The 27,535-nt window shown below is 39.7% G+C and overlaps 1 protein-coding gene across 1 annotated transcript; it reads right to left on the bottom strand.

The window, feature by feature from the left end:
• Positions 1-106: 106 nt before the first annotated feature.
• SNX6 (sorting nexin 6) lies at positions 107-26,892 on the bottom strand. The gene is made up of 14 exons (XM_084263413.1): positions 26,888-26,892; positions 26,684-26,731; positions 20,376-20,480; positions 19,423-19,533; positions 17,720-17,841; positions 15,627-15,750; positions 14,229-14,324; positions 13,610-13,715; positions 11,403-11,478; positions 10,065-10,104; positions 8,828-8,914; positions 7,791-7,950; positions 6,765-6,850; positions 107-1,026 (listed from the first exon to the last, which is right to left on the bottom strand). The coding sequence occupies exons 1-14, from the start codon at positions 26,888-26,890 to the stop codon at positions 973-975; spliced, it is 1,218 nt and encodes a 405-aa protein (XP_084119539.1). The 5' UTR covers positions 26,891-26,892; the 3' UTR covers positions 107-972.
• Positions 26,893-27,535: the final 643 nt, after the last annotated feature.

Genomic DNA, 27,535 nt, shown 5'->3' with positions numbered 1-27,535 from the left:
TACTTTATGCACTTTCTGGGCTCCTTTATTTAGCCTCGCTGGGAAGAAACCCAAGTACTCTGAAAAGCATTTCTGCTAAAGAAATTGCAGAGTCAGCCACCAAGCTCAAAACAATTTAAGTACACTGGACAGGAAAGTCACAGACAAACGGATAAACCTGAGAATGCAAGTGAAAAATTACTGGGTGAGTATTTAGTGTCAGACCAATCCAATACTTTCTCAATGGCCTTACAGGATGAATAGAGAAAAGCTAATTAAATTAATCTGATTTACTAGAAAATATTAAGCTTACAGATGATACAATGTCTGCATAATTTTAGAAAAATCATCGATTTCATGGTTTATTTTACAATAATTGGATTAGTCTACAAGTTAAGGCAAACATACTAATGCATTTGCTTTTCTTTTTAAATCATAGTTATAAAGGTTACACAAAGTTCTCCAAAAAGTCTAAGAAATGTTCACAATTAAAAAAAAAAAAAGATTAAGTTTCTTGGTATCAGTACATGGGGAAAAAAAAAAACCTGTAAGATGGGTGTATACAATGCCATTATAGTAACAATATTCAAATATCTAATGGTAATATTTAGGCCATTTGAACAATGTGCTTCAAATGGTGAACTTGAGAAATTACTTACAAAGGTAAATAAGATTGGCAGCTGTATCATATTATTCATAACATGAACGTAATTATATTGGCTATTTTCACAAAAACAGAGCATTTGGTTTCTGAACAATGAAAGCATATAATGATTAAATAAACATGAGTATGTACGTGTAACAAGTATGCTGTTGCTTCGTATGGTCTGGAGCTGCTTTCAGGTGGTTGCTTGGATTCTTTTGAAAGGCGGAGCTCACTCTTGTGCACTTTGTCACGTTATTTTCTCCAGGGAACCGTAAATGCCTATTTAAAGTCATGAAAACAAAATCCAGAGGAGGGCAGCCCTTGTTAGTGGGAGGACGGAGCGTAGCTTATGTGTCACCATTTAGCACTGCCAGGCAGCTCTGCAGCAGCTGTAAGCTACCCTGCAAACATAAAGAAAAAATACCATGACATTTCCCTGCTTCCTTGTACACCTGTGGCAACAAGGTGTTTTTTAAACAGGAGTGACACCACTGCAGGACAACAGGCAGGTGTTAAGCTTATGTGGAAATTATTTACCAAAATATTTCTATCTTAAAAGAGGTTTTTTGAACGTAAGAGCATTGTGTCATGGTACTAAAACAGAGCCAACTTGAGATTCAAAAATAAGCATTCAGTACCCTTTCCATGCTTCTTCACAAATTTCTTACTAAAGATCTAGCCTAGCTGCAAAAAAAACAAACTATTAATGAAGTTCAAAGCTACAAAGTTTTCTTTTTTATTTTATATAGTATTGCCATTATTCTGCCACTGGAATATTATTTCCAAAGCAGAAGTATTCATATCTTACACTGAATACATGAAGAAGTGTTACCCAAGTCACAGCACTGGGTATCTCCATGCTGTAGTGGCCATCTAAGCTCAAAGCTCTGTTCAAGGACAGGCCTCGTTTGAAAGGCAGGATGGATTTACATCCTTAGCCAGGTGATTTAGCCATCCAAGTTCAGTTTAGCTATTAAGACTCAGAGCTATAGAAATTATTATCAGAACATTTACTAAGCTTCACCTCTAAAGCCAAGTTCTGCCCTTCTTGTCAAACTCCTGGTTTTAATCCTATTTAAAGCATTTTGTCTCCACAATAGAAAACATGCAAGTTGACTTTCAGATTTCTGAATTAATTTACAGAACTGACCCTTAAAAAGATGCCTTTGTGAATTAAGCAGATGTCATCAACAAGTAAGCCAGGATTTACTTTCCAGAAAAAAACAACCCACAAAACAACCAACCCAGTATTCACAGTATTCACATTGTTTTGTGCATCCATTTATGCTTAGATCACTTTAAACTACTGGCTATTCACTACCAAACAGCTGTACTAGATTTGTTCCCAAATCTGAAATCTCTGTAAGAAACAATGTTAGGTTGTTGGCAATGTTAAGAATAATTCCTATCAGTGTCAGATAAAAAGAACAAAACAGTCTGAATGCTCAGCTAAAACATGGGAGAAACTGCTTCCTCCAAGAATTTTTTGGATCCAAGAAGAAACCTGTAAAGAAAACTTGAAACAAACAAAAGCATATACTTAAACAGTGTCAACAGGTGTGATGTCCTTGATCAACAGTCCACAACAGTAATAAAGAAGTCATAATTCTTACTATTTCACCTGAAAGCATTCCAAGCCAGTTGTAAATAGGCAGGACGCTCATCCCTCAGCCCCAAAAGGTAAGAAATTCTAATTCCATCACCCATTAAGGTTCTTAAAACCCAGATTAAGCCATTTACTGAAGCAAGGCTTCAAAGTAGAAGATTACCAGTTGTCTACTGAATCCTTTTTGGGTTTAGCTCCAGAAGACAGTAGTTTCAGTTATGGCTTCAACAGCTTTTTGACCTTTTATGCCTACACTGGCAGGGGACAGCCACAAGCTATCTAAAAGGCTTAGTAATTCTGTGAGGTACCAAGTTCAATATAACATGAGGTGCGTGGGGGACTTGGTGGTTCAGGAGTCATAAGTGCAAGGTCTCTGTTACTGAACAGCTGCCTTTTGGCTGCAGTGAGGTTAGGAATGAAAACAAAACACTTCAGTCTGAAGTCTCCAGTCTTCCAGTGAATACTTGAGTCTGAAGTATAACTGTGGGCTGCATGCACATTACCTCCAACCAAAGTGTGGCAGTGATCTTTTGGCCATTCCTCTACAGCCCATCAGCAGCATGAGATATATTTGCAATTCACAGACCACTATTTAAGCACTCTATAAAGAAAAGATGGTTCTAAGAAGTCCTTTATGTATCAGTCACTTCCAAGCCCAGACAGACAGCTTAAATTTTCCAAACAGAAAATCGTTAATTTTCATTAGATCAAATTTACAAAGTTCACATGAACAACCTTACTTAAATTGTAATAAAGGACAATAGAGGCTGTGATCCATTACTCTTTCTGGCTGATATATAACATCTGATATACATGATGTATGTCAGTATAGCTCAAGGAAGTCCTCTTAATTCAGATTTAGAAAAGCATTTCTTGCCAACTCAGACCCCTAAGCTCTAGATGCTACAGTTATTGGCAGAACCACAGTGACAGAAACATCCTTTTCAGGAAAGGATTACTGACAAAGCATCTAACCAAATCCCTTAGCAGTGGATTTTGCTTACTCCCTTCTTCTGTCTGTTCCAGACATCTGTTGCTAGTAATGCAGCAAATTCTTTTTCCACAAAACCCAACAGAGGCAAGAACATATAAATATATATATAGGTATTTATGGAAATAGATGTAAAGATACTAATAGATGTTAAGATACTATAATTGTAACTACTTAGTTACAATTCATCAAAAGACTCTAAAAGTATAGCCAAGGCTCTAAGTGACAAATGCTTTAAATACACAATGGTAACCTTAGCAGTTTCACCAGCTATCAAATCTCCCTTCTTGGACATGAGGTCCAACACAGGAACTCCTCCAAGTCCAATTGTCTAAAATACTGAATAGGCTTCAATGTAGCTTTTGCACCAAATGTCCAAGTACTTAATTGGGTCTTACATTAGTTACAGCCACATGAAGTCATGATGAAATACAGTGCTAGCAAAACAGAAGCTAAACCCTGCCTACAGGGACAGTCAGGCAAAGTGGCCACAGAAAAAGAAACAGCAGTCTCTACAGTACAGGTCAGAGACCAAGCAAAATAACTGCCAAACTGCAGCTTTAGATTCTAAGTACATCCAGGGTATGTGCTGCCGATAAGGCAGCAGCACTCTCACTCTCAGACCCTCCCAGCCAAAACTCTGTGTTTTGACACAAGAGATGCTTGTGAAGACAAGAGTGAAAGTAAAGCTTAGAAAAACCCAGAGCAACTTTCAGCTCCGTCTTAATAACTATGCAGCTGCACATGGTAGAGCCAACCTAAGGGAAAGGAACAGAGTCATGCAACATTCTTACTCCTGACAGTAGTCTGCACTTGCATCAACTTAAAGCAATCTCAACACACAATCTGATTTGTACCTTTTTCCAAAGTCTTGAGCTGCAACCAGGACAGGGTAAGAGGATATTAGCAGATGAAGCCAAGTATGTTTATACTACTTCCCTATAAAATAACTGGGCAGAAAGGGTGTGCTTAATAGTTGTATATACACTGTCCCTGATTCACTGAAAGCTTCGTTTCCCTATCACTCCTCTCTAGAGCCACACGGCCAGATACAGCTTGGGAAACGTCACCTGACTCTCAGAAGCTTCTCTCCATACTTGGGTCATTATGACTTCTTCAGTGCAGCTATCTCTTGTATTTTGGGATTTGTGGTTTTCTTTCCTCATAGAGCAAATAACTTTTACCAGCAAGTCATGCAGCAGCCTTCATTATGGCTGAATTCCTCCCACAGACAGCCTGACAGGCTCTCAGGTAAGCCCCAGCACCCACTGCTGCATCACATTCCACAGAATCACAAGGCTGGAAAAGACCTTTAAAGATCATCAAGTCCAACCATTCCCATCCTATGCTAAACCATATCCCCAGGTACCTCATCTACCCTTTTTTTAAACACATGCAGGGAAGGTGACTCAACCCCCTCCCTGGGCAGCCTGTTCCAGGCCCTGACAACTCTTTCAGTAAATATTTTTTTTCTAATATCCAATCTGTCCCTGCCCTGGCACAGCTTCATGCCATTGCCCCTTGTCCTATCTCCTGTCACCTGGCTGAAGAGACCATCACCCACCTCTCTACAACCTCCCTTCAGGTAGTTGTAGGTGGTGATAAGGTCTCCCCTCAGCCTCCTCTTCTCCAGGCTAAACACCCCCAGCTCCCTCTGCTGCTCCTCATAGGATTTGCCCTCCAGCCCCTTCCCCAGCCTGGTTGCCCTTCTCTGCACTTGCTCAAAGACCTCAATGTCCTTCTTATGGTGTTGAGCCCAGAACTGCAGACAGTACTCGAGGTGTTGCCACGCTTTCTGTGCCATGTAACTCCATGTCCTGAAGACACACAGCTAGACTGCTTCAGGGACTGGACAGCTGCATCTGCAGGACATCTAGGCTGCAGGTACTCATTCCAGAAAAAAAAAAACCCAACAAACCACCACCAGCAGAAAACCTGCAGCAGCATTATGTTGCCTCCATCCCCTGCTCCCCAGTTAGTTTCTTTTGCTGAAAAGCACTTAGACCTGAATCACAGGTCATGTTGCAAAGTCTGGGAGTGCTGTGCTCCACATGCTATTGACAAGTCACAGAATTTGCACTTTGGGGCTGCTAAAACTTCACCTGCCTCCAGGAGCTGCAAAAGCAGGAAGAGAGAGAATGCCACAACATCAAAGTATTTAGTCCAGAACCTTATAGCAGGGGATTTTTGTTCTGACTTAATTTATTGCCTACATGAAAAAGTACCTTTCTTTTTCCTTTCTTCTTGCAGTAGAGCCAAAAGAAGGCTGTACTGCAAGAAGAATTAGATGCCTACAAACACCACAGCTTAGCCCAGCCAAAACCAGGGCTACTTAGCGTCCCTGAAATGGGAAGACTGTTCATGTTTTGCATTGCAGCAAGTACAAACGCATCGTCTCTGGAACAAGGAGAAACCTTCATATGGCCCTGACACTGCTCTTCACACATCAGGGCACAATGTGATCTTAAAAAAAAAAAAAAATACTGCAGTGGTTACAGCATTAATGGGAAAATTTCCCATTATATAAAATTGAAAAGTATCATCTACTGCACTTGCAAAGTCTGTAATAACCCAGCTCAGATCTGTAGAACTAAAAGCACAGCAAGCAAAACCACCCATCCAGCTATTTTTTGAGATAAACATGAAACACAGGGTTTGAAAAACCAAAACTTTCAAGACTAGTGAGAAACAAAGTATCCTTTCGTTCAACAAGTCACAACACCTGTTAACATTTCAAGAACTGTCATCCTTAGTCAAAGTGACATTTTATCATGTAAAGCTTTAAATATTAAAAACTGTCTAGTGAATATTAAAGTGCTCCACTACAAAGTAGGTGAAAAGGGTAAGCCAAAAAAAAAGAGTTCACTTTAAAAACAAGACTGCAGTTCAAAGTATCTGTTACAGCCTTACATATTCCTTGTTAGTAAATTCACTGTCTGTCTCAGCCTGTGACTTACTTTGTCTATCTGAAGAACCATCTATGAAATCAGAGCAGCTAACCTCTAAATACTATTTTAGTGAAAAGGCTATATGCAATATTCCTCTTTTATAGATTAAAAAGCAAAAAGGTTTAAAAAGCATACTCAGAGTCCCACTGATCTGATTTCAGACAGACCTAGGTGATCTCATACTTAATAGCTTATCTTATGCATCAGGTCTCCCAAGCAACAGGAAAAGCCACTTTCTATCTCACAGTAAAACGGTGGGATGAGGTTTTGAAAATAGGCAGGTAGTCAAATACTGCAGCTATAAATACAAACAGCTAGAGAATCACAAAACTGAAGTTAAAGTTGTCTTCAAGGGGCTAAGTTTTCCAAAGGCATCTCAATCAGGTCAATCCTTTGGAAACGTTTCACCGATGTTTTCTCCTCCCTCTCTATTTTTCAAGAAAGCTCACCTTCTGGATGATGCTCACCTTCACATTCCCTTCCTGAACGTGAAGTGTGTGTCACACAATAAATATAATACATGTTTAGAACAATAGTATAAGCTTATAATATTTAAGATCAATTGAAATACACGCCAGAAATGGTCACAATTACCTTAGCATGCTTTAATTCCAGTTCTGCTAGTTCCACCAGATTTTTTCTGAATGCTGCAACTCTTCTTGTCTTAAAGTCTATCAGTTCTATGGAAAATAAAAATTGATTCATTAACAGTATTATTGTCAGTGTCATCAACTGCTGACAGACTTTCCTTCTGGATGGAAAAAGGTAAAGGGTAAGCAGAAGCAACAGGAAAAAATGTTTTCTTCTCAGGATATTCTGGGCTCAACTCTTGGATGAAACCAAAACATCATTGCAGTTCATCTCTAGCTAACCCTTTGTGGACACAAAACTCTTGGGGTGGGGAGAAGACTTCAACATGGATGCTTTCAAACATTACATTTATCTTATTCCACATGCACTGTTCTTTCAAGGCTGAGAGACAAAAGTATCTAGGGAAGACACTAAGCAAAACCAAGCAAGAACAACAGAGGAAGCAAGTATCTTTTATGGATATACCTTTGTGACTAATAGGATCACTCATTTATAGGAATCATTAGCCAGATTTACACTTAAATTATAAACACAGAAGAGTTATATATACACTTAAATTATAAACACATCTGCTCCAAATGATGAATCAGATGACTACCAATTTAGCAATCTTAGCCTACCAAAAAAACCCACCAAACAGTAGTTTCCAGGCAAAAGGCAACATGTAAATAAGGTTCATTTTCTCTTGAGCCACTTCAGTGAAACCTTGTTTTATGATCTCTCCCCGCTCTTTGCAACAGACTGATGCCTTCACAGTAGAATGCATAAAACCAAAAGGGGAATTTCAACAATAATTTAAAAGATTAGCTTTGCCTTTATTGCTGGCAATTATAATTATGTATCTTATCTTATTCGTGGTTAAATAATTTGCACTTCAACTTTGCTAATGGAGCTATGAGGAGCCAAAGGAAAATAGTTAAACCTTCTACAATAAGTAAATGCTGATAAAATATAACAGTTCAGTTTAGGAACATCCTAAAATTTGTTAATCTGCAAGTAGTAACACAGGATCAAAGACCACCCAAATACCTTGTTTTGCTGATTCAGATATTTTCTCAAATTTCTGACAGCATATTTGCTGAGTAGTTTCAGCTTGCAGCACGTCTTTATTTTTTGCTCTTGCTTTATCCAATGCCTTATTAGCATTTTCATAATCCACTAGTGACCTAGATCTTCTATATAGGAGATCCTATAAAAAAAAAACCCAAACAACCAACAACAACATAAAGGATAGATAAAGTTAACAAGAATCTACCCAAGGGTTTTAGTGTGTACCAAGTAAAAACAGTAAAAAAAGTCAGACTAAAATTAGTCTTTCTTTCTGTATTTCAGTTCTTACTAAATTCTTTGCATTCAGTTCAGTTCATCCTGCAAGTCACAGGAATGTCCCTACTGGATCAGACACACAATACTGTTTGGTCTGCATCTCGTCTGACAGAGGCAAGCAACAGATGGCTTAGATGATACTCCAAAGAGCCTAAGAAGGAGCAGTCGTGGGAAATATCACAGTTTCTTAGATAAGAAACAAACTATATTTAGATTATGTATTTGAAATACACACAGAGCCCAAGAAACAGCAATGCCATTCATTTATGCAACAGTTAGTGCTGTGATTTTCTAACTAGAGGTATTTTCTGTCAAATTCTTCCTCATTCTGTCATCTTACTTCATCATCTTACATCAAACTACACTACAAATGAAATTTTCTGTAGGTATAAAACATAAAATTTTGCTTTTTTGCATCAGTACTTGCATGTCATCTGGAGTATCCATTTTGATAGAATTGCTGGCAGTCTACAAGCAGCAAACACGCTGCACAGACATGAACCATTCACCAACAGCTCTTCCACTGCTTTGAATTATCGAGGCCAAATTGTACAGTCTGAGTGGATCACACAGTTCTCACAGTCAGAAACAGCATTGTTACACCTTACATACAACAGTGATCCACGTTGTTGCAGCTGAGGGGAAACACTGCAGGGTGGAAGTGGCAGCATTTTAAGTTATCTACTTTGTATTTCTCAAGAAGCACTATTTCACTGAATAAAAAAACTCCATAAATTCACCTTAGCAGCTTGAGATTCCCTTAGGTAGTATTTCAGAAGATCAGAAAGTTTAAGATCTTCATCAGCAGATACCCTGGCCTCTATTTTCTAGAAAAACAAAGTAACACATCAAATTAAAAACATCCAGACTTTGGGTATTCACTTGTATCATGTAAATGCAACATAAAATATACAGCAGTACATGACAGATTGTCTTTTTCCAAACCTAACATCATGCATTTGTGACAGAATACTTAAAGATGCATCACAAGAAGCAGTATTAGGATTTTGTATTAAAATGTAAGCAACAACCTACTGTGTGAGCAGTAATTGACAACTGTATTCCTATTCTAAACAATGCTTTCTTCCCAATTATACTTATAATACACTAGGAAAAGAACAGAGGGAAAAAAAAGCCTTATCTAGTATTAAAAGTTGCACAAGAAGGTTTGTATTGTTTTTCAGGTCAAAGGAAAACAAATTTTTAAGGCAGCTTTGCAAACTAGTTGTGTGACATCATGTAGTAAACGGTCCGGGTATTAAATTATTTGAAACAAATTTCTGTGAATTTAGAATCAGTCTGAAAGTGCATCTTTCAGATGTTAATTAAAAAAAGAAAATCTAAAAGGCACTATTTTAGGTCAAAACAAGTAACTCCATTAACTTGATTTTAATGTATTTATGCAGAAGCAACAGTCTGTGTTTAGGAAACACACACATTCTTTATTCAAAAGTTTTCCTGCTACACAGCATTGCATCTTCTGCTCTACCAAGACAAACAAACAATCAAGAGAGACAAGATACTTGAAAATCTGATTAGGAACATCAGCTACAGTATTTCTGAGTCAATTAATTGCAGAAACAGATCTTGGCTCAAAAAAACAAACAAACCATTTTTTTTGACTAAGGGCTACATGTCTTAATTTCTTTTTTCCACAAGAAGTTCTGCAATACCCAGTAACAAGTATGAGAACCCTCTAAGCATTTTAGAGGGCCAGCAGCTTTACTAGTATATTACACAGAACACAGGGAGACTGCCTAGAATTTTTTAGGAAACTGAAGACTCCTATGGATCAATCACTTTACAAAACAATGACTGAAATCTTACGCTTCTCCATTCCCTACCACACGCTGCATGGATGCTTCACACAGAAGCATCCATAAAACATCCACATATTAGTGTCTAGTTGACAGAAATGCCCTGACATTTCCAGGATACACACTCAAAATACATCTAAAAAGGCTTCATAGTACATACCCTTGTTTTGTCAAATAACTCTGATACCTTCAGAAAAAACCTGCACAAAGGAAACATCTTATATTACAACATTAATTTGAACAGTAAAATTACTTTCTAGTACTCAGTACTATCTGTGTCTGGCATTAAAGACTGTAAAGGCACTGCATAGAACTGGAATTCACAGAACTCAGAGTAATTTCAAACTGTAGCTCTTCAAACATCTGGGAATGGTGCAGCTTAATAAAAGGTGAGGGACAAACAAGGCCTCACAGACGGATTTTTTTAAACTAAGGAAGAGTCGCTCAGCTCCTCAGGGATTTTTTATGCTTCTGTGAATTAAACCTCAAAGACCACTACTCTGGTTAACTGTCCTACGGTATTATCAAGAGCCCTTCACTCAAATTTGAATGTACTTTTCCTCACACAGGTAACATGAGGCATGCCCTACTTCAAATTCAGGGAGGCTGAGAACCATGTGGCACATCTTCAATCCCAGGAAACACCCCGAGGGCTCAGTGTAACAGCACACAGAATTACAGTCAGATCATGCTGTTTCGACAGAAGACAGGTGCAATTCCTGACAGACCTGAACAGACTGCATCAAATCTCAATACTGTAATCAAATTAATCAATATGCAAGCTATCACCACATTTGGAAGTGTGTCACTGCAATTCTGGTATGTTAATAAAAGTAAGTTAACTTTCATGCTCATCTCCTATCTGCCTGCTCTAGTAAGCATACATGTTTACAAGCATCAACATATTTAAGCCAGTTAACTAAGTTTTACTTTCAGGCACACCAAACATCCTTATTCTAGCAAATCACTGAAAGGCTCGAGGCCAAACATCTCTATATAGAGAACATCTTCTGTTTTCAAAATGTTAGCAATCTCTGTAGAGATTTTCCTAAAGGCAGTAAAATTCCCAGAATGGCAAAACTATTTTTCAAGATGTTTGTACAGGGAACATTCACAGGAATCAGTATACCCAGAGAGCCATCATTGTTGCACATCAAAGCACTTACAACACTTTAAAAAACCCAAACCAAAACCAACAACAAAAAAAACCACCCCACTGGTGAAGGAGTTGGGGTTTTTTTCTTATTCTACAAGGACCTTTCCATCACATCTGTATAATTTCCTACAAACTACAGAAAACAGTATTTTTTTCCAGATGTGTATTAAAGACAATACTAAAGCAGCCTGTTACAGAAATACTAGAGAATAAAATCTGTTAATCTAGTAGAGCTGTAATAAATATTGTTTTTCTCATAACAAGAGAGCTACCAATCTCAGCAGATCACTGTTAAGTCTACTACTTAGCAAATTCCCCTGTAAGTTATTAACATTATCTTACTTGCATATATCTGTAGAGTCCTGCGTTCCCAGTGCATATAATGAAGACCCAATTCTATTATAGTCATCTGCCACATCTAGAAAAAACAAACAAGCACTCGTTTTACTATTTCATTCCTTTCTGAAAATTCTGAAGTTCCTCTCTTTCTTGAAGAGTAGGTGTTTTTCTTAAAAGCAACATGCTTTAACACAACAGCAGGAATAATATTTCAATCATGCCACTTATCATCAAGGATAACAAGGTGCTCTTGCAAAATCATGAAGTCAGTAGTTTATGCAGGAATATTTAATACAATTAGCACCTACTGGGTAAATTTATTGTGCAACTTTGTTAAGTTTTATTTTGGTGAAAGGTGTAAAAATTCAATGGCTAAAGTCTGAACTTAAATCTGAATCTGAAGTCTAGAGCTATTTTAAAAAAAAAAATCACAATCTAATAACGATGAGTAAGTCTGTGTGCTTGAGAGCAGTAAAGGGAATGAAACCTCCTCATTACCAAAATACAGAGCTGCACACACAGCACCTATTCTAGCACATGCCAAATTTTGAGAAAACCCTTACCTCATCAGCAAATGGTCACTGGTTGAAGTAGCATTAGTGTTAAAGCATTTTAAACAATGAAATTAGAAGCACGGTTTGCAAAGAAGGCTGCATAATTTGACTAGTGAGCTACTGCTATACAGTAATCATAAAAATCAGATCTTTGCACTGATGGCTTTTTTAAAGGGCTTTTAGTATAAACTTAATGAATGATGAAAATGAGAACAGATCCGAGCAATAAACAGGAAAATATATTTGCTTGTTATTTTTGAAGTTTATATGCCTTGAGGCAGTTTTAAAGTTTTTAGGTAAGACAACGTTATTTTATCAGATTAAGTGGGTCAACTGCACCCAATCCATTACTCCATACACCCAAGGGAATCCATGCAGTTGGTTACAGTGAAGAAGTACTTAGGAAGCCATTCACTTTCCCTTCTATTCCTCCCACTTAAACATAAACATAGATTTTCTGCTGGAAATAATATCTTTGTAAGCCCTGTAGCTCTCTGTCAATCATAATTTATCCATAAACTACAAGTTGCCCATTCCAAAGCAGGCTTCCCAGGTCACTGCTCTAGTCCTGCAGCCAGGATATTCAAAGGTGCTGTGTGTCCCAATTTGCAGTTGGATAAAAAGTTGTCAGCACAGGCAATTTCAGCCTGAAAACCAGTGAAGCTTTCTCACAAGTTTGATCAACCTTTTCCCATCAGGTCCTCTGCAACCTAATTTCTAACAATTTCCCTGGCTCTGCAACCAATGTGAAAGGCTATCTCACTACCTAAAATCTGACACCAAACTACCATGAATGAATTTCAATTTTCATTTTAAGAAAACAAACAGAAAAACAGCAACCACTTCAGGTAGGAACTGAACAAAGACACAGGGTCCCTTTAGTGCTTCCTTAAGCCAGAACTGACTTTTCCCAACTCCTAGCATAGATACTAAAGTTACAAAAGACTCAGTCTTCATGCAATGGCAAGGGAAGCATCTGAAGAGTTCAGTAAATTTTAGTTTAATGTCTTATTCAATATCCACTTTAGAGTCTTTACCAATGTAGATTCATAAAAGGTTTGAGCCCTGGTTTTGTGTGAACTGTATTACTGTAAATAGCAAGGACAGAATCTGGGAATCTGACAAAAGCTTCAAGAAAGTAGCCAGTCCAGTAGTTCAGTTTTGATTCATCTTGGCACAAAAAATTTTAAATAGAGAGCAATAAAGGTTAAGATTTTTCTGAGCTTCTCAAAACACACAAATCCTAAGCCAAACACAGTATCCCGAAAGCAAAGGTTTTTCCATTCCCTCAGATAAATGCAGTGCATTTGAGAAAACTATCTGGAGCTTCCAGAAGTCTCATTAGCTAGCACTCATCTCAGGAAGAGAAATCAACAGCTAGGTGGCAAATCTTATCTCAGTAAGAAAAGGGGTCCTGCAAACCAAGCTATTCAATGTACCCAGTCCAGTCTCCATGCCAAAAGGCTGAAAAATTGACAGCTGCCTTCCCAGTCTAGAACTAACGTCCAAAACCAGGAGTTTGCTACTGAAGGCTACACTTGGAGAAATATATTAATTTTTCACAAGCAACAAAAAAACCCTGAAAACAGCTGCTCCTCATGAAGGACCTCAGTACACTTTAACGAGTACTACTTTCACCCTAGAAAAAGAACTCACTTTTATGTGATCTTGTCATTTTATCAGATTTGGCAGAGGCATCTTTCACTCGGTTGTGATACTCTACAAGGAATGTTCTTTCATGTTCAAAGAAGTCATCCACATCCTACAAAAAAACCAAGAACAATTTACCAATCTTTCAACTTCTGGGAAAGTCAAACTAAAACAGAATTTTTATTAATTTGTTTCCATTACAGTATTTAATCTACTGGGGGAAAATAAAATCACCTCTACTGCTGCTCTTATCTTTAACGCAGCAGAAGGATGTTACATGGCCAGTAAAATTCACTCTGTTAGTAACTTCTGAGCTGCAGCAGTTGTCAAAGCTAGTGTACCTTCCCACTATTAAAAAAATGACAGGCCAGAACAAAAACGAGACTATCAACTATCTATGGATGAAAAAAATTGCTTAATTTGATAAAACAGGGGAAGGAGTACTGGAAGCACAGAGCTCTCCGTTATCTGGCATCAGGGCCACAGGTTTCCTCCCATGCTCTGCCTCTCTTCTTAAGTCAGACATCACTATAAAAAACCCCTTTTCAGAGCCATGTATAATTCTGCTTTATTAAAAAAGGGGACAACATTCATTTTGAATCTTGGTATGTTAAGTAGTAATCACCTTTACTCCTGAAACAATGACACCATCTGCTGATTTCACCATATTTTTAAAGAAGTCTTCAAGTTTCTCTTTCTTATTTTTCCCACGAACACTCAACTGAAAAACAAGTTCATTTATCCAGTTGGTTCATTTTCTGGAGGCAAAAAAAGCTTAAAACCCCTCCCCAAAACCCAAGAACACATTGTTACTCCTTAACCAGTTTTCCTGGTCTCTGATTAGTCTTATACCCTGCATTAATTGGGGACAGGGTCCCATGCACCAAGAATGACAGACTACCTCACAATTACTAGACAATTCTTCATCACCTAAACCAGTATTCCAGAGGGGGGGAAACCCCAAATTAACCCACAGCAACCCAGCAACATTCTAGCACCTACAGATAATACCAAATGTTCAAGGTGTACTATTTCAGTATTAATAATTCAGTATTTATCACGTACAGTATAGCTGGTGAGTTAACCTGAGATAACCAGGTTTTGCTCTTTTAAGAGCAGAATGGCAGATCTTTGACTTTCAGAAACCTCAGAGGCATTTACCCCTTACTCCACTGAGGGTAATGTCAGTTTCAGACTCCTCACATTTATACTGTCCATCTAAATTTGCCCAACTTAGGTAAACTGAGATCCTGATCCAGCAAGCATTTCTAACTCAAGTAACAGAAGGATCCTCCCTAGCATACTTTTACATTAAGCACATACTCAGCAAGCCAGTCTTTGGAATTACATATTCAATATTCAAGGCTGATTTCTGCAATTTTAAAAGTCAACTAAAAACCATTTGCAAAATATGAGCAACCACTAACTCCAACACCAAAGAGTTGTTATTAATCCAGTAAGTCCTCTCCATTAACCCAAAATTAGATAGCAACTCAGAGCATTAATGTATAGCCACATTCATCCGATATCTAGGAAAAAAATATCCAAATTTTCACCTACATTATTAACAAAAGGCTTTACTTAGAACATTTCATTAGAAACCCCCTCTAGCTTTGTTAGTAACAGAATAAACCAGAATTCCTAGTCCTAAGAATCAGCATTCTTTGTTGCATCGTCCTTCCCCACCAAAAAATAATAATACAATTCAGGCAAGGAGTGGACAAGTATAAGTAACATCATGTGGAATCATCATCAAAAGGTAATCTCTTAGTCCAAAACATACTGGATTCCTGTTAGTATTTTTGATGCTGAGGCTAGAGCACATAGTGCATTTCCCCAGGTGGCAAGAAAACGAAATCCTACAGACTAAATGAATTTCTAACTTGTACAATACAACTATGTCTGGTATGAAGGAATTGATGCAATTTGCTCCAGGAGGTAAAGCCCTCTTAATCAACTTTCCATCCCACCAAACAAGTACACCTTGATTTCTCTTGCCAGCAATTCAGTTTTCAGTACTTACATCCTGATTATATTCCAAGAATACATGGAAATTTAAATCCTTTCTCAAAATAGGATGTGCTGCCACGCGGCACAAAAACACTTCATGCATTGCAACTGTCTTCTTGAATATTGCCAAATATTCACTGAAAACAAGAAACAAGACAGACATGAGAACTTCACATGAAGCAAATAATTCTCAGATAAGCCTAGTGAACAGTTTTAAGAGATCCTCAGTAAGGACACAAAATTATAAACTGCTGTGCTAGATATTATCACTCCAATATTTGGCATATGCATAAATAAATAGTACAATGTTAATCCTAGGTAGAAATCTGAAGTGCTAACAAATTACAGAGAGATTTTTAATGAAGGCTCAACAAATACAGGCTAGCTAACACAGACTGGTTGCTGAAAGTGTAACCTCATTCAATTGTCTTTCCCTCAACTCCCCAAAATTAAAAAAAATGAGATACAGACTACAGTCACTAGGCACTATGTAGCTGATGTGCTAATTCCTTCCTCCCCATCTCCATCCCCTTGCCTATTTGCACCCTCCTTACTCAGTCAAGTGTTCATGTAGTTTTGATAGCTCTTTAGATAGCATTCTTATTCCATGTTAAAGCACCTAGCCTTTAAGCTGAAGCTTAAGTGGATGTCTTGCTTCATAGTGGTTCTAAAAGTGAAATTAAGTGCAGCATTCAGTAGGTAGAATTAAAAAATAGTAATTTTTTTTTAAAAATCACGTTTAACCATGACAATTGCACAGTTGCCCAGTTCAGCCAACTCAACTTTAAAGCAATTACTCGTTTGTGATTTAATTAAGAGGAAGGCATTCTTATCAATAGTTTTCCAGAATCCATTTTGCTTTGCAAATTCAAGGAGTAAGATGTAACTTGTCTAGACATGAGGAAGGGGCTCTTCTCCCCATTCTGAGGTCAAACGGTGAAATAATAATCAACACTTTTGCTTCCACTATGTGCAAGGAGGTTAAGATTTACATACCAGCAAACCAGCAGGGCCAGTGTTGGGAGATGTTTGATCTCAGTGAGAGTAGTAGTCATTCAGTGAAGACAAAAAAGGAGGATGCAGAGGATGGAGGTGGCAGTAGAAGAAACCCAAAGTTTTCTGTGTTATCCAACCCCTAACCAGACCACAAGAGAATCATGATCAGGGCCGCTGGAAAACCACAGAGTCTTTAAAATCTATAGTGTCTTCCTAATTTCCAGTTTTCTGCATATGAAGTGTATATCTACTCTGCTATAAATTATGCTGTCTGTAACACTAATACACAGCTTTTTAAGACATTTGCTCACAGCAGCTGGAGTTCGGAGAAAGCAGCAGTTCTAAGAGTTCTATGTACTTTTCTTGCCAATTCAGAGCTCTTGATAGAAGTAGTCTAGAAGCAGCGTAAATATACACTTGAAAACTGAAACCAATGACAGGAAAAAGATCAAAAGAAGTGAATGCATGATAAGGAAAGTGGATGAAGCAAGGAGAAACTTCACTGTGTAACTCGATATGGAACGAAAAGCCTCAAAGCAGGTATTTCAGTACACATTCAATTCACAGTAAGGGAAAACTCTGCTTTCATGAAGTATATTCTCCTTGTGCAAAAAAACCCAAAAAGAAACAAAACCAGAAGTGTCAAAAAATATTTTCTAGTGATCACCATGTTTCTTGGGAAACAGAAGGCTGGCATCTATGTTTACAGTGCCAACCACATGCAAAAATCCCTAGTTCAACCACTAGATCTATAAACCTTAAAGTTCAGTATACTTATAAACGTGGAACACCAGCAGAACTAAAAATGTTAGAGGCTACCTCCTCCCTTTGCAGGTATTCTGTGAAGAAAAGGATCTAGCTAGTTTTTTTCCTTAGAAAAGGATGCTCAAGAACAGACTGGTGGGTTTTTTTCCTATTCCAGAAGATCTTCCATGAAATTATTTCTACAATTTTCCTAATGGCTCTGATCATGATCACTAAGCTAACCCTGGTTATGTAGGAACTGGATTCTTAAGCCTGTATCTCATAGTGAAATCAGAAACATGGGACAGCAAACAGCACTAAAAGTTAAGGGATTAAAGAAAAAAAAAGTAAATCAAGTCTACATACGCTTCCAGTTCTTGTTTCATCTTGGTGAATTCTTCTTTAGTCATTGATCCTTCCCCTTCTCCAAGTTTCTGCAACTTCTCCCTCGAGGCATCAAAGTCAGGCCTGGGTGGTGCTGGTGGAATCTGGAATTGAATAATTTTTTTTTTTTAATTGCTCATCTTCTCAGTTAAACATCAACTATTCAGAACAGGAACTGTAAATTGCCTGCAGCTTTTTAATACATGGCTCACTTTCATCATTCATTACAGCATTTATGGATAAAGTCTCTCATTCATGAGTTAGACATGCTGCATTACCATACCAATTTTGGCCAAGTGTCCTTGAAGATTACTAAAGAATTAACTCATGGCTTCAGTAGTTTAATTACAACAGAAACCAAATAATACCTAGCTTTCCCAACACAATGAATTAAAACTTGAAACCATTATTTTATAATTAACTCTGGTTTAGCCTATTTGGTAAGGATTATTCCTCGTTTAAAGAAAGAAAGAAAGAAAAAAAAAAGAATTCCACAATTGTTTTCACACCATCTATTTATAATTCCCCAAAACTTTTAACACCCCTCAAAAAGCCCACTCCATATTGTTCACAGGCAGTAATTCCTTCTTGCAGCATTGTTGACATTAAAGATGTATCTGCTGAAATAACAAAGCACACAGTAAAGAAGTCTCTAGGTTAATCTTATAACAGAGTATATTAACATTGGAAGTGAAACACTGCAAACTAATCCTCAACTGCTATCGCAAAAGGGACACAGAACAAAGCTGAACTATGCTTCAATCAGTTCACTGATATTTGTCCATTAATGCAATATGGAAAAAGAAAAATCCAGCATCTACACAGTCAACTGTCTGAAGCTAGTTATTACCACACTGCAAGTCTAGTCACTTTAAATAGCTTTTCTGACTAAAAAAAAAAGGACTAGCTCAAGAACGGTATGACACATTGCAGCACATATTCATCATAATTTACCCACTAGTCAGTTAGAAATACATGTTTACCTTCTGAATCAGTAGACAGCCCTCCCCAAACACAAAATGAACACCTAACTTTCACACCAAGATGACAAATATCCCTGTTTGTAATTGAAGTATGAACAGCAGCACGCATTTTTAATAGGCAGTATGGTAACGCAAATATTTTGGGACCCCTGTTCCCCAAAGGCCTGAAATAAACTTCAAATAATAAGCTGTTGTTTGTCATTCTAGATGCTATTTCTGTTGATTTTTTTCCCCCTTCCAACTGATTTACAGTGAAGTCATTCTGATTTCATAAGGAAAACTGGAAAAGTCTAACTACTATGCTACAGCTCAGTTACTGAGCTCTGCCATTTCAGCTAAAACAAAGAAAACATGAAACTTGTTACTAAGTTAAACATTAGCTTGCAAAAACAATACCACAAAGTTAGACAGTTTACTTATCTCCCATACTTTTAACACAGTAAAAATATACCTGGATACAGATTAAACTACTTGCTCCTCAGAAGTGAAAGGCAAAGATGTATGACAACTACATTAACTTTCCTCCATGTCTGCTTCAACTATTAATTTTATATAATTGCATAAATTCAACTATTAGAGCATCTGATCCAATTTTAGAAGGAATGAACATCTATTTCCACTGCACTTAAAGGCAGTCACAAATACTTTTGATACAGTCCACAGGAAACAGCACACATAAAGCAAATGAAACATAATACTTACAATATAGCCAGCATAGTCCTCATTCTCAACAAAAGAATCATGAAGCCAAATAAACTCTTCATGTTGCCGGACAACTGAAAATTCATTTTGTTTGAAATTTGGTAAGGAACTCTAGAAGGGGAAGAGGAGGAAGAATCATGAAAAAAACACAAAAAAACTTCCCCCCCCCCCAAAAAAAAACCCCACAGTAACAAAATAAAAACTCACAGGTTAAGAAAAAAAAAGGGGGGACCCCAAAATGTTTTTATTACTATATGAAAAACAACTTGAAGGAACAATAAAAATTGTCCTGTAAAAATAATCCAATCATCCAAGTAAGGATTTAACAACAACAACAAAAAAAAGACAGTTCATACAGTAATAATCACCCTGTCTTAATTAGTGCAGCAATCAACTAGAAGGAGGGAGGAGCAAAGCAGCTGTGGATTCTCCACCCCTGCAGGTATACAAAACTCAAATGGACAAGTCCTGAGCTCTGGTTCACCTTGATTTCATGGTGGCAATGAGGGAGGAAATGATAAATGATCTCCAGAATTGTTCTTTACCCTCAACTGTTCTGCAATCAATAAACATTCATCTTAAAAAAAAAAAGCCATAAACAAGCAATAACTAAAAATGATTCTTGAATGCAATTCTGTTATGAAATATATTTTTAGAATCTGAAGCCACAGCTAATCTAACAAAATACTGTACTGAAGAATACTGAGGTATATTGAGTCTACCTGCAAACAAGCAATTAACAAGCATGGGAATGTATGACAACACATCAGTACAAAAAAAAGCCCAACATCACTTTTTACTTCTCTTAAGCATTGCAGCTACACAGCCTCTAAACCATGAGATAATGCTATGGTCATTTCCTTTGGATTGTGCTACACTTCTTCCAATAAACAGTATACAAAAAAAAAAAATTGCTTAAAAAGAGTGTTCAGTGTACAAACTCAGGCTTTTACCTTTGTATGAACAGTGAATTTCACTTTGTCCCTCTCACTCAGAGCATCTGAGATATCCACTTGCAGAGCAGCATCAGTCTGGAGATCTACGTTTATTGCTCTAAGCTGAACAAAGAAAGAAATTATTTAGCTTAAGTTTTAAAAAAAACCAAACAAACCAAAATTAAAAAAAAAACCAACCCCAAGCCCCAGAATTAATTATATTTCCTTTATTCTTCCCTTGAGAAGAACCCTGATCTTGCAGTGCTGAACTTTCTTAAAGACTTAAGACAAATTACAAAAAAAACAAACAAACAAACAAAAAAAAAAAACATTACAAGATTATTTCCAGCAGAAAAAGAAATTCCAGTAGTACTTCTTATGGCACACATGGCCATACAAATAATTACTGTACTCCTTGTTACTGCACTGTTGTAATCTCTATGTATTGTGTTAGTAATTGAGATGATCAAGACAAAGTACATTTAGAGACATCAGCATGTTCTGCAGATTTTTCTCTTCATTCCCTCTGCTCCTCCACATTGACCCTGCTGTAAGTAAATGTACTTGTAAAGGTAATTATAAAGATACTAACAGTTGCAATGGCATTTTTAAGAATAAAAGATGTCCTATATTTCAAAGAATCAAGAGCTATTAAAGACCTTACACTATTCTTTTCTTTAACCTTTCCCATATTGATACTGATACACTGAAAAGGCTTAAAAAATATCATCCTGAAATTCACAGAGCTAAGTCTCCCTGGAAATATTTTTCTGGAAAAAAACCCCACAACAAACCAACAGCAACCAAAAAAATCACAAATAAAACCCCAAACACAAAAACTGAAAAGCAAGACACCGATCTCTTCAATATCAGCAGAAGAATGGCAAAAGTGCAAGGAATACAAGTATTTTTCCCACAACATATGAAACCTGAACTCTCCCACAAAATAATTCCAAAGTCACACTGAAAAGAAAATGAGACACAGATCAAATACAGAAAAATCAGAAGATTAGCTGAGTACCTTGACGTTTGGCAGTATCTGGACCAAAAGCTTCAACTGTACTTGGTGAAACCATAACCTCATCTAGACCTCAACTGGCAATTCAGGTCTCCTCATCCTTGTTCCACAGCAATTTGTGTGATGAGAATTTAATCATCATGATCAGCAGACATTTGGAGTATTTTTACAAGTACTGATTCTGGCTCTAAAATCTTCTCCAAGCACATTGTCAAGAAAATGTTTCAATGTCATGCTTGTGAGGCTTACTTTTTACTGAGAAACTGTGTTTGCTTTGATGCTGCTTTTTTTTCCCCAAAATATCCCATTCTGCAGTACAAAAACGCTTTGCCATACAAAGATACAGACTTTTCCCTGCGATGTATTTCAGGACTGCAAAGTCCACATTCAAGTACAAAAATGCTTTAAGTACCAGCAACACACAGTACAAAGGTTACACACAGGCGGATTTTGAAGGTAATGCTGCAGGGCACTGAAACAGCACTAGGAGAAAAGCATCAACTGCCACATCTTGTTTTCCATCAGCTACCTTAATCCTTACCTGAAAGCACAGTGGTCAGCTCTAGTTTTCTTGTTAACCCCAATGCACAGACAACTCTGCTGCTTACGTAGCAGCAACCAGACTAATATACCTTACAATTAGTGTATTAAAGTGAACCAAAATCATACAGTCTAGCATATTCTGCTAGGCTAGCAAAATACAACACTTCAACAGCAATTACACAAACAGCAATAGCTTTTCCTTATAGCCAAGTTGGAAATCACTGAAACCACCACAGAGTAACGTGTTCACCCATGTGATTGAGGCATCGCTCTCTCTTTTGCCTTCCCAAGGTTTAGGGGGTCACTGCCTCACACAAAGGCATATTATCATGCGACGATCCACTGCAGATCAGTTCTCAGAGGCAGAATCCCCTAGTTCCTACTGAGTTTCCAATGTGCTTAACATCTAATTTAGGAAAGAAAAATATAATCTGACATACCAACATCTGCCTTATGTCATGACACCACATTTTTTAGCTTGTAGAAAGTTTTTAGTGGTTACAATGTCTGGAGTGCTGTCTGGTTTTTTTCTCCAGACCCCTAGAACACATTAAAAAAGCAGAGCAATCTCAGCAAATAATCTGGATTATCCAAACGGTATTTCTGTGGTCTTTCACAGGTCACAAGAATTTCTACCTAAATGTTTTCTCTGCCACCTTTTTTTTTTTTTAAAGCATTGGTACAATCCAAAATTCTATAGAATCACAGAATCATAGGGGTTGGAAGGGACCTCCAGAGATCATCAGGTCCAGCCACCCTGCCAAAGCAGCTCCCCAGCTCATATTGCACAGGTCGGCGTCCAGACAGGTCTTGTCCTGTCTCCACAGACCACTGAAAAGGGGCTGGACATTAATAAGGTCCCCCCTTAGTCTTCTTTTTTCTAGGCTGAACAGTCCCAGCTCACTCAGCCTTTCCTCACAGGGGAGATGCTCCAGGCCTTTAATCACCTTTGTAGCCCTTCTCTGGACTCTCTCCAGGAGATCCCTGTCCTTTTTATACCAGGGAGCCCAGAACTGGACACAATACTCCAGATGGGGCCTGACCAGGGCAGAGCAGAGGGGGAGGATCACCTCCTGTGACTTGCTGGCCACACTCCTCCTGATGCACCCCAGGATCCCATTGGCTCTCTTTGCCACCAGGGCACACTGCTGGCTCATGGTCAACCTGTCATCAACCAGGACCCCCAGGTCCTTCTCCGCAGAGCTCTTCTCCAGCAGGTCATCCCCCAGCCTGCACTGATACAAGCAGTTATTCCTTCCCAGGTGCAAGACTCTCCACTTGCTTTTGTTGAATCTCACCTGGTTTCTCCCTGCCCAGCTTTCCAGCCTCTCCAGGTCTCTCTGAATGGCAGCGCAGTGTTTCTGCACGTCAGCTATAGTGGTCACTCAAGTCTGTCACTAGCACAGCATGCCCTGGCCATGTGCACTATTCACAACTTCAGAAACAAAATGCTTATTCTGTGCTGAGAAAATTAAGAACTACCTCAACACGACAACTTCCCTCGTGACATGCAGCTGTACAGGACTATTTGTTTGATTTACACTGAGTTAGGATCGTAACAGTTTTTTGAAGAGTTTAATCATATGTTAAATTATGCTGTGTAGCCCGACTGCCAACAGGGAGCATTTTCATCTGCAATGGTAATGAAGCGTTTATGAAAGGTGTCAAAGACAATCAGAAAGTTGAAGGACTTTAAATGCACTCATGTGACACAACGGTTCACGTTGCGTTACCGGGAACTGAATTCACCAACAACATCATCACACAGCAAACTTAAGCCATCTCTTCATCACGACTTCCAAAAGAAAACCACCACTAATGGATGGGTTTATAGTTGTGAAGGGAGTAGAAAATTAAAAATTAGAATGCTACAAAACCTGATTTGGACAAAAAGGGAAACATAAGTACCTGAAATTCTGGAAAAAAAATGAAGGTGGGTTACAGTTCCTTTTCATCTTGCCTGCGCTCCCCCAATCTAATACATATAACATTGCACATTAATTTCACGCTTAGATACACTCTCTGCATCCATGCTGAACAACTTGCAAAACAAAAGGCCACTTAATAGTTTCCTATGCTATGCCAAGAGATCCCCTTATTTTACTCAAAGGGTCCAGAAAATACCTGAAGCCAAAACCAGGGCTAAGAGAGCACAGTGTAGAGGATTTCACATCTAAGCTCTTGCTCAAGAATCAATTATACTTCAAATGATAATGGAGAGAAGCTGGTAAAGACAAGGGAAATAGCCAAACCTTACATTCCTAGGGAAGCTATCCTTTAACAACAGTAATTTCAATACACTTAAGCTCTTTTAAAAATGTTAGAGAAAAAGGATCCTTTCTTCAGCGGGTTCTTTACAGGCAGATAAATACACAGAGCAAAGGGAAACAAACAATACTTTTACAACAAAGGATTACAGTGTGTCATCACATCATTAAGTTTCTAGCAGACCTGCTCCAAGGGGTAGCTCACTCCCCCTAAATGAGCAAACAAGAGCATTAGAGGAGTCAGCTGCAGTTTGTAATGATAGAAAATACACAGGGCACTAGAAGTAGAGGAACGCTGTACCACCTTGCAAAGCACGTATTGTTTATGTTAGAGGGACCACAAAAAACCCCAACAGGAACTGTGGTACTCCAAGGGAACACAATAGTTATCTTCCCAAGTGAGAGTCAGCAAAGCAATGCTTGCAAGTTCATTTTATGCACACCACTTACAATAAGTTCCTTCTACAGACCACCCACTGCTACTTCCTCAAAGACGACTCTCGGCGCTCTGTTTTACAGTCTTCTGGAAAAGGTTCCATATGGTATAACACAATTGTTTGAGAATTACTGGTTTATGCAGCATAATAAATTTCCAGCATAATTTCCAGCCCTCTTTTCATCCCACCACCCCCACGTTCAACTTAACATAACTGTAAGCTGACCAACACGAGTCTGAAGAATTGACAGTACCACTGGCACAGCAATATCTGAATTCTGGAGAGGAAAGAGTGCTGGTTTTCAAAACTAAAACCTCAATTACTCTAACTAGAAGCCACCACCACCAATCCATGCTTCCAAATAAAGGCTTGATATACTTGGTTTTTAAACGCAGGGAAAGGCAACAAATCAGAACCACAGAAATACTTTATGGAAAATTGCTTATTTTTAAAAGAAAGTTATGCTTCTGAAGATTAAAACACAACAAATTCACTCATGAACAGACTGACAGTACTGTTTTTGATTAGGTTTTCTGTATCATGATCAAAACCATATAGATGATAACCCATGTTTTAACCTCTAGGATTTAGTCAGCAATGAAAAAAATTAAAAACCCAGAGTGACTGAAAAGAAGCAGCATTAAGAAAAAAAGAGAGAAAGGAGGAGGACACTGTCCTGAGTTAATTCCTCAGTGCTGGATGAAGACAGGGAGGGAAGGGAAAAGAAAAAAAAAAAAAACATAAAAAAAAAAAGAGACTGCACTTGGCCAACTGAGATGATGTAAGTTGTCCAACAGCACAAACAAGCCTGCTAAGGGATTTCTTAAGGCTTTCAAATTACCTCGTGAACTCTGAATACCTGTAGCCTTAGAGGCAAAACTAACAAACAAACAAAGTTTCACACAGGATCAGATCTGCATTGTTATGTTCTACTAGCACCTTCAGATAAAGGCAACTTAATTGTGCACTTCCATGTCTGTTCCTGAATACAAGGGACAACCTACATAAAATACAACTCCACAATAAACAAGCTCCTCAGCCCTTGCTCCGAAGACACTCAAAGGACAACAATTTTCACCATCTCTCTTATTTTTTTTATTCAGTATTCTTACTACAGTAGCTCTGATATTAAAGGCAAAAGCTCTACAGTGGCCAGAATTCGCCTGATACAGCACCAGAAATCCCTTCAGATTCCCAGTCATAAATCAGAACATAAAACGCACAGAATTCCTAGCACATGCCTACAGCCCAAACCTGCTTAGCACTTAATGTTATATTTGACACTTGAGTAGGGCACAGTGAAAGGACAGACCAAAACAGCGTTTTTCAGATACTGTATTTTTAGTCATATACTGGATGTGGCTACTCCAACAACAAGAAATAGCCAAGGCAACCTAAGCAACCCCAGAGCTGCTCAGAGTCAGTCATTCTCCAGACAGCAACCGACAGGGGTGATCGGTCTGAGTGAGTTATACACTAGATGAGCTGATTTGTTGCTGAAGCCAGGCAGGCAAGTTACAGAAAAGAGTCTTTCACCTAGGCCCCGGCTCCCGATTAAAGATGGAACCCGGTGCTCTCCACAAGGCTGGTCAACCTGACCAGGGCCCACAGCGCAATCTGGGTGTGTGCAGGGGGGGAGGGGGGGGCACGTACCACAGCAGGGAAGGCCACAGAGGCAGAAGCTGAACCTCTGGCATCACACACAACCCCTTCTCAAGCCGTTCCAACAAACGCACGAAAGAACTGCCCTTCGCAAACTTGGGTGACAGAACAATGAAAATAATAAAGAAAATTTTATAAAAAAATCAAGGCAAAACACACGCACACGGAGACTAATTGGAGAGGGAGAGGCTGTGCTATTTCCACATCAGCAGACCCCGGCAGACAAACAGCCCCCGACCCTAACTGCCCGCCGCCCCCCAGCATCCCCCGTCCCTCCCGGTACCCGCGCAGGGGCTCGGGCCGGCAGCGGCTGGAGGGCCCCCCGGGGAAGGGGCCAACCCAGCCCTCCCCCCCATCCCCCAGGCGCCGGGGTCCCTAACGCCTCCCCGCGGCACTTACACCTCGGTCCTCCTCCGAGAGGAAATCTGGGCCGTCGTCCGAGCCTTCCTGCTGGGGGAGAAGAGGAGGAGGCGGAGCGGGCCGAGGGGACGCGGAGGGGCACGGCCGGCAGCAGGGAGGGTGAGGAAAGACAAAGCGCACAGGTTAGCGACCCGGCCGCACGCACCCGCCCCGCCCCGGCACCGCGGCCGCCCCGAGACCCACCATCATGGCTGCTCGCCGCGCTCCGCGCCCGCCGGCCCTCCCCCCGCCAGCCCGCCCGGAGCCCAGCGGAGAGGCGGGGCTGCGGCGCGAGGGGGGCGGGCAAAGGGGCGGGGCCGCCCGGGCGGGGCGGAGCGGGGCGGTGGCCGGCTGCACCTCTCGCGAGGGCGCGGCGGGTGGGGCGGCAGCTGCGCGCGCCGCGCCCTCCGCTCCTCGCCTCTCGCCCGCCCCCGGCGGCCGCGCGAGGGGGCGGTGCGAGGCCGAGCAAGGGTGGGCGGGAGGGAGGTTGGGCCGACGGCCCTTGCCGTGGCCCGGTGGATGCGGGACGGGGATCTGGGCGGCGGGGGGGAGTCACCCCCGGACGGGGAGGTGTCGGCGGGGGCCGCATGTCTCGGAGCCGCCTGGGTTTTCCCCTTCGGCGGGTGGGAGTGCTGTGAGCCGGCGGGTCGGGCGACCTGCGGGATCGCGGCTTGCAGGGCCGGGAGGGGCCGGCTCGCACCTTGGCACCCCGTTTGCAAGCCTGCCAGACGCCTGAAAATGTCCGCAGTAGGCAGAATAATGCTGCCATCCCTGACCTTTACTCATAACCCGTCGCTTTCGTGCTGCCCTGCTCTTTACGTCCGTTCGGTAAGAGACGGGCTCCAACCGCCC

The sequence above is a fragment of the Gallinula chloropus genome (genome assembly GCF_964237585.1).
Source record: "Gallinula chloropus genome assembly, chromosome: 4".
Classification (NCBI taxonomy): Eukaryota; Metazoa; Chordata; class Aves; order Gruiformes; family Rallidae; genus Gallinula; species Gallinula chloropus.
Note: the sequence above shows the minus strand (reverse complement) of the source record. Positions and strands in the feature narration are given on the sequence as shown.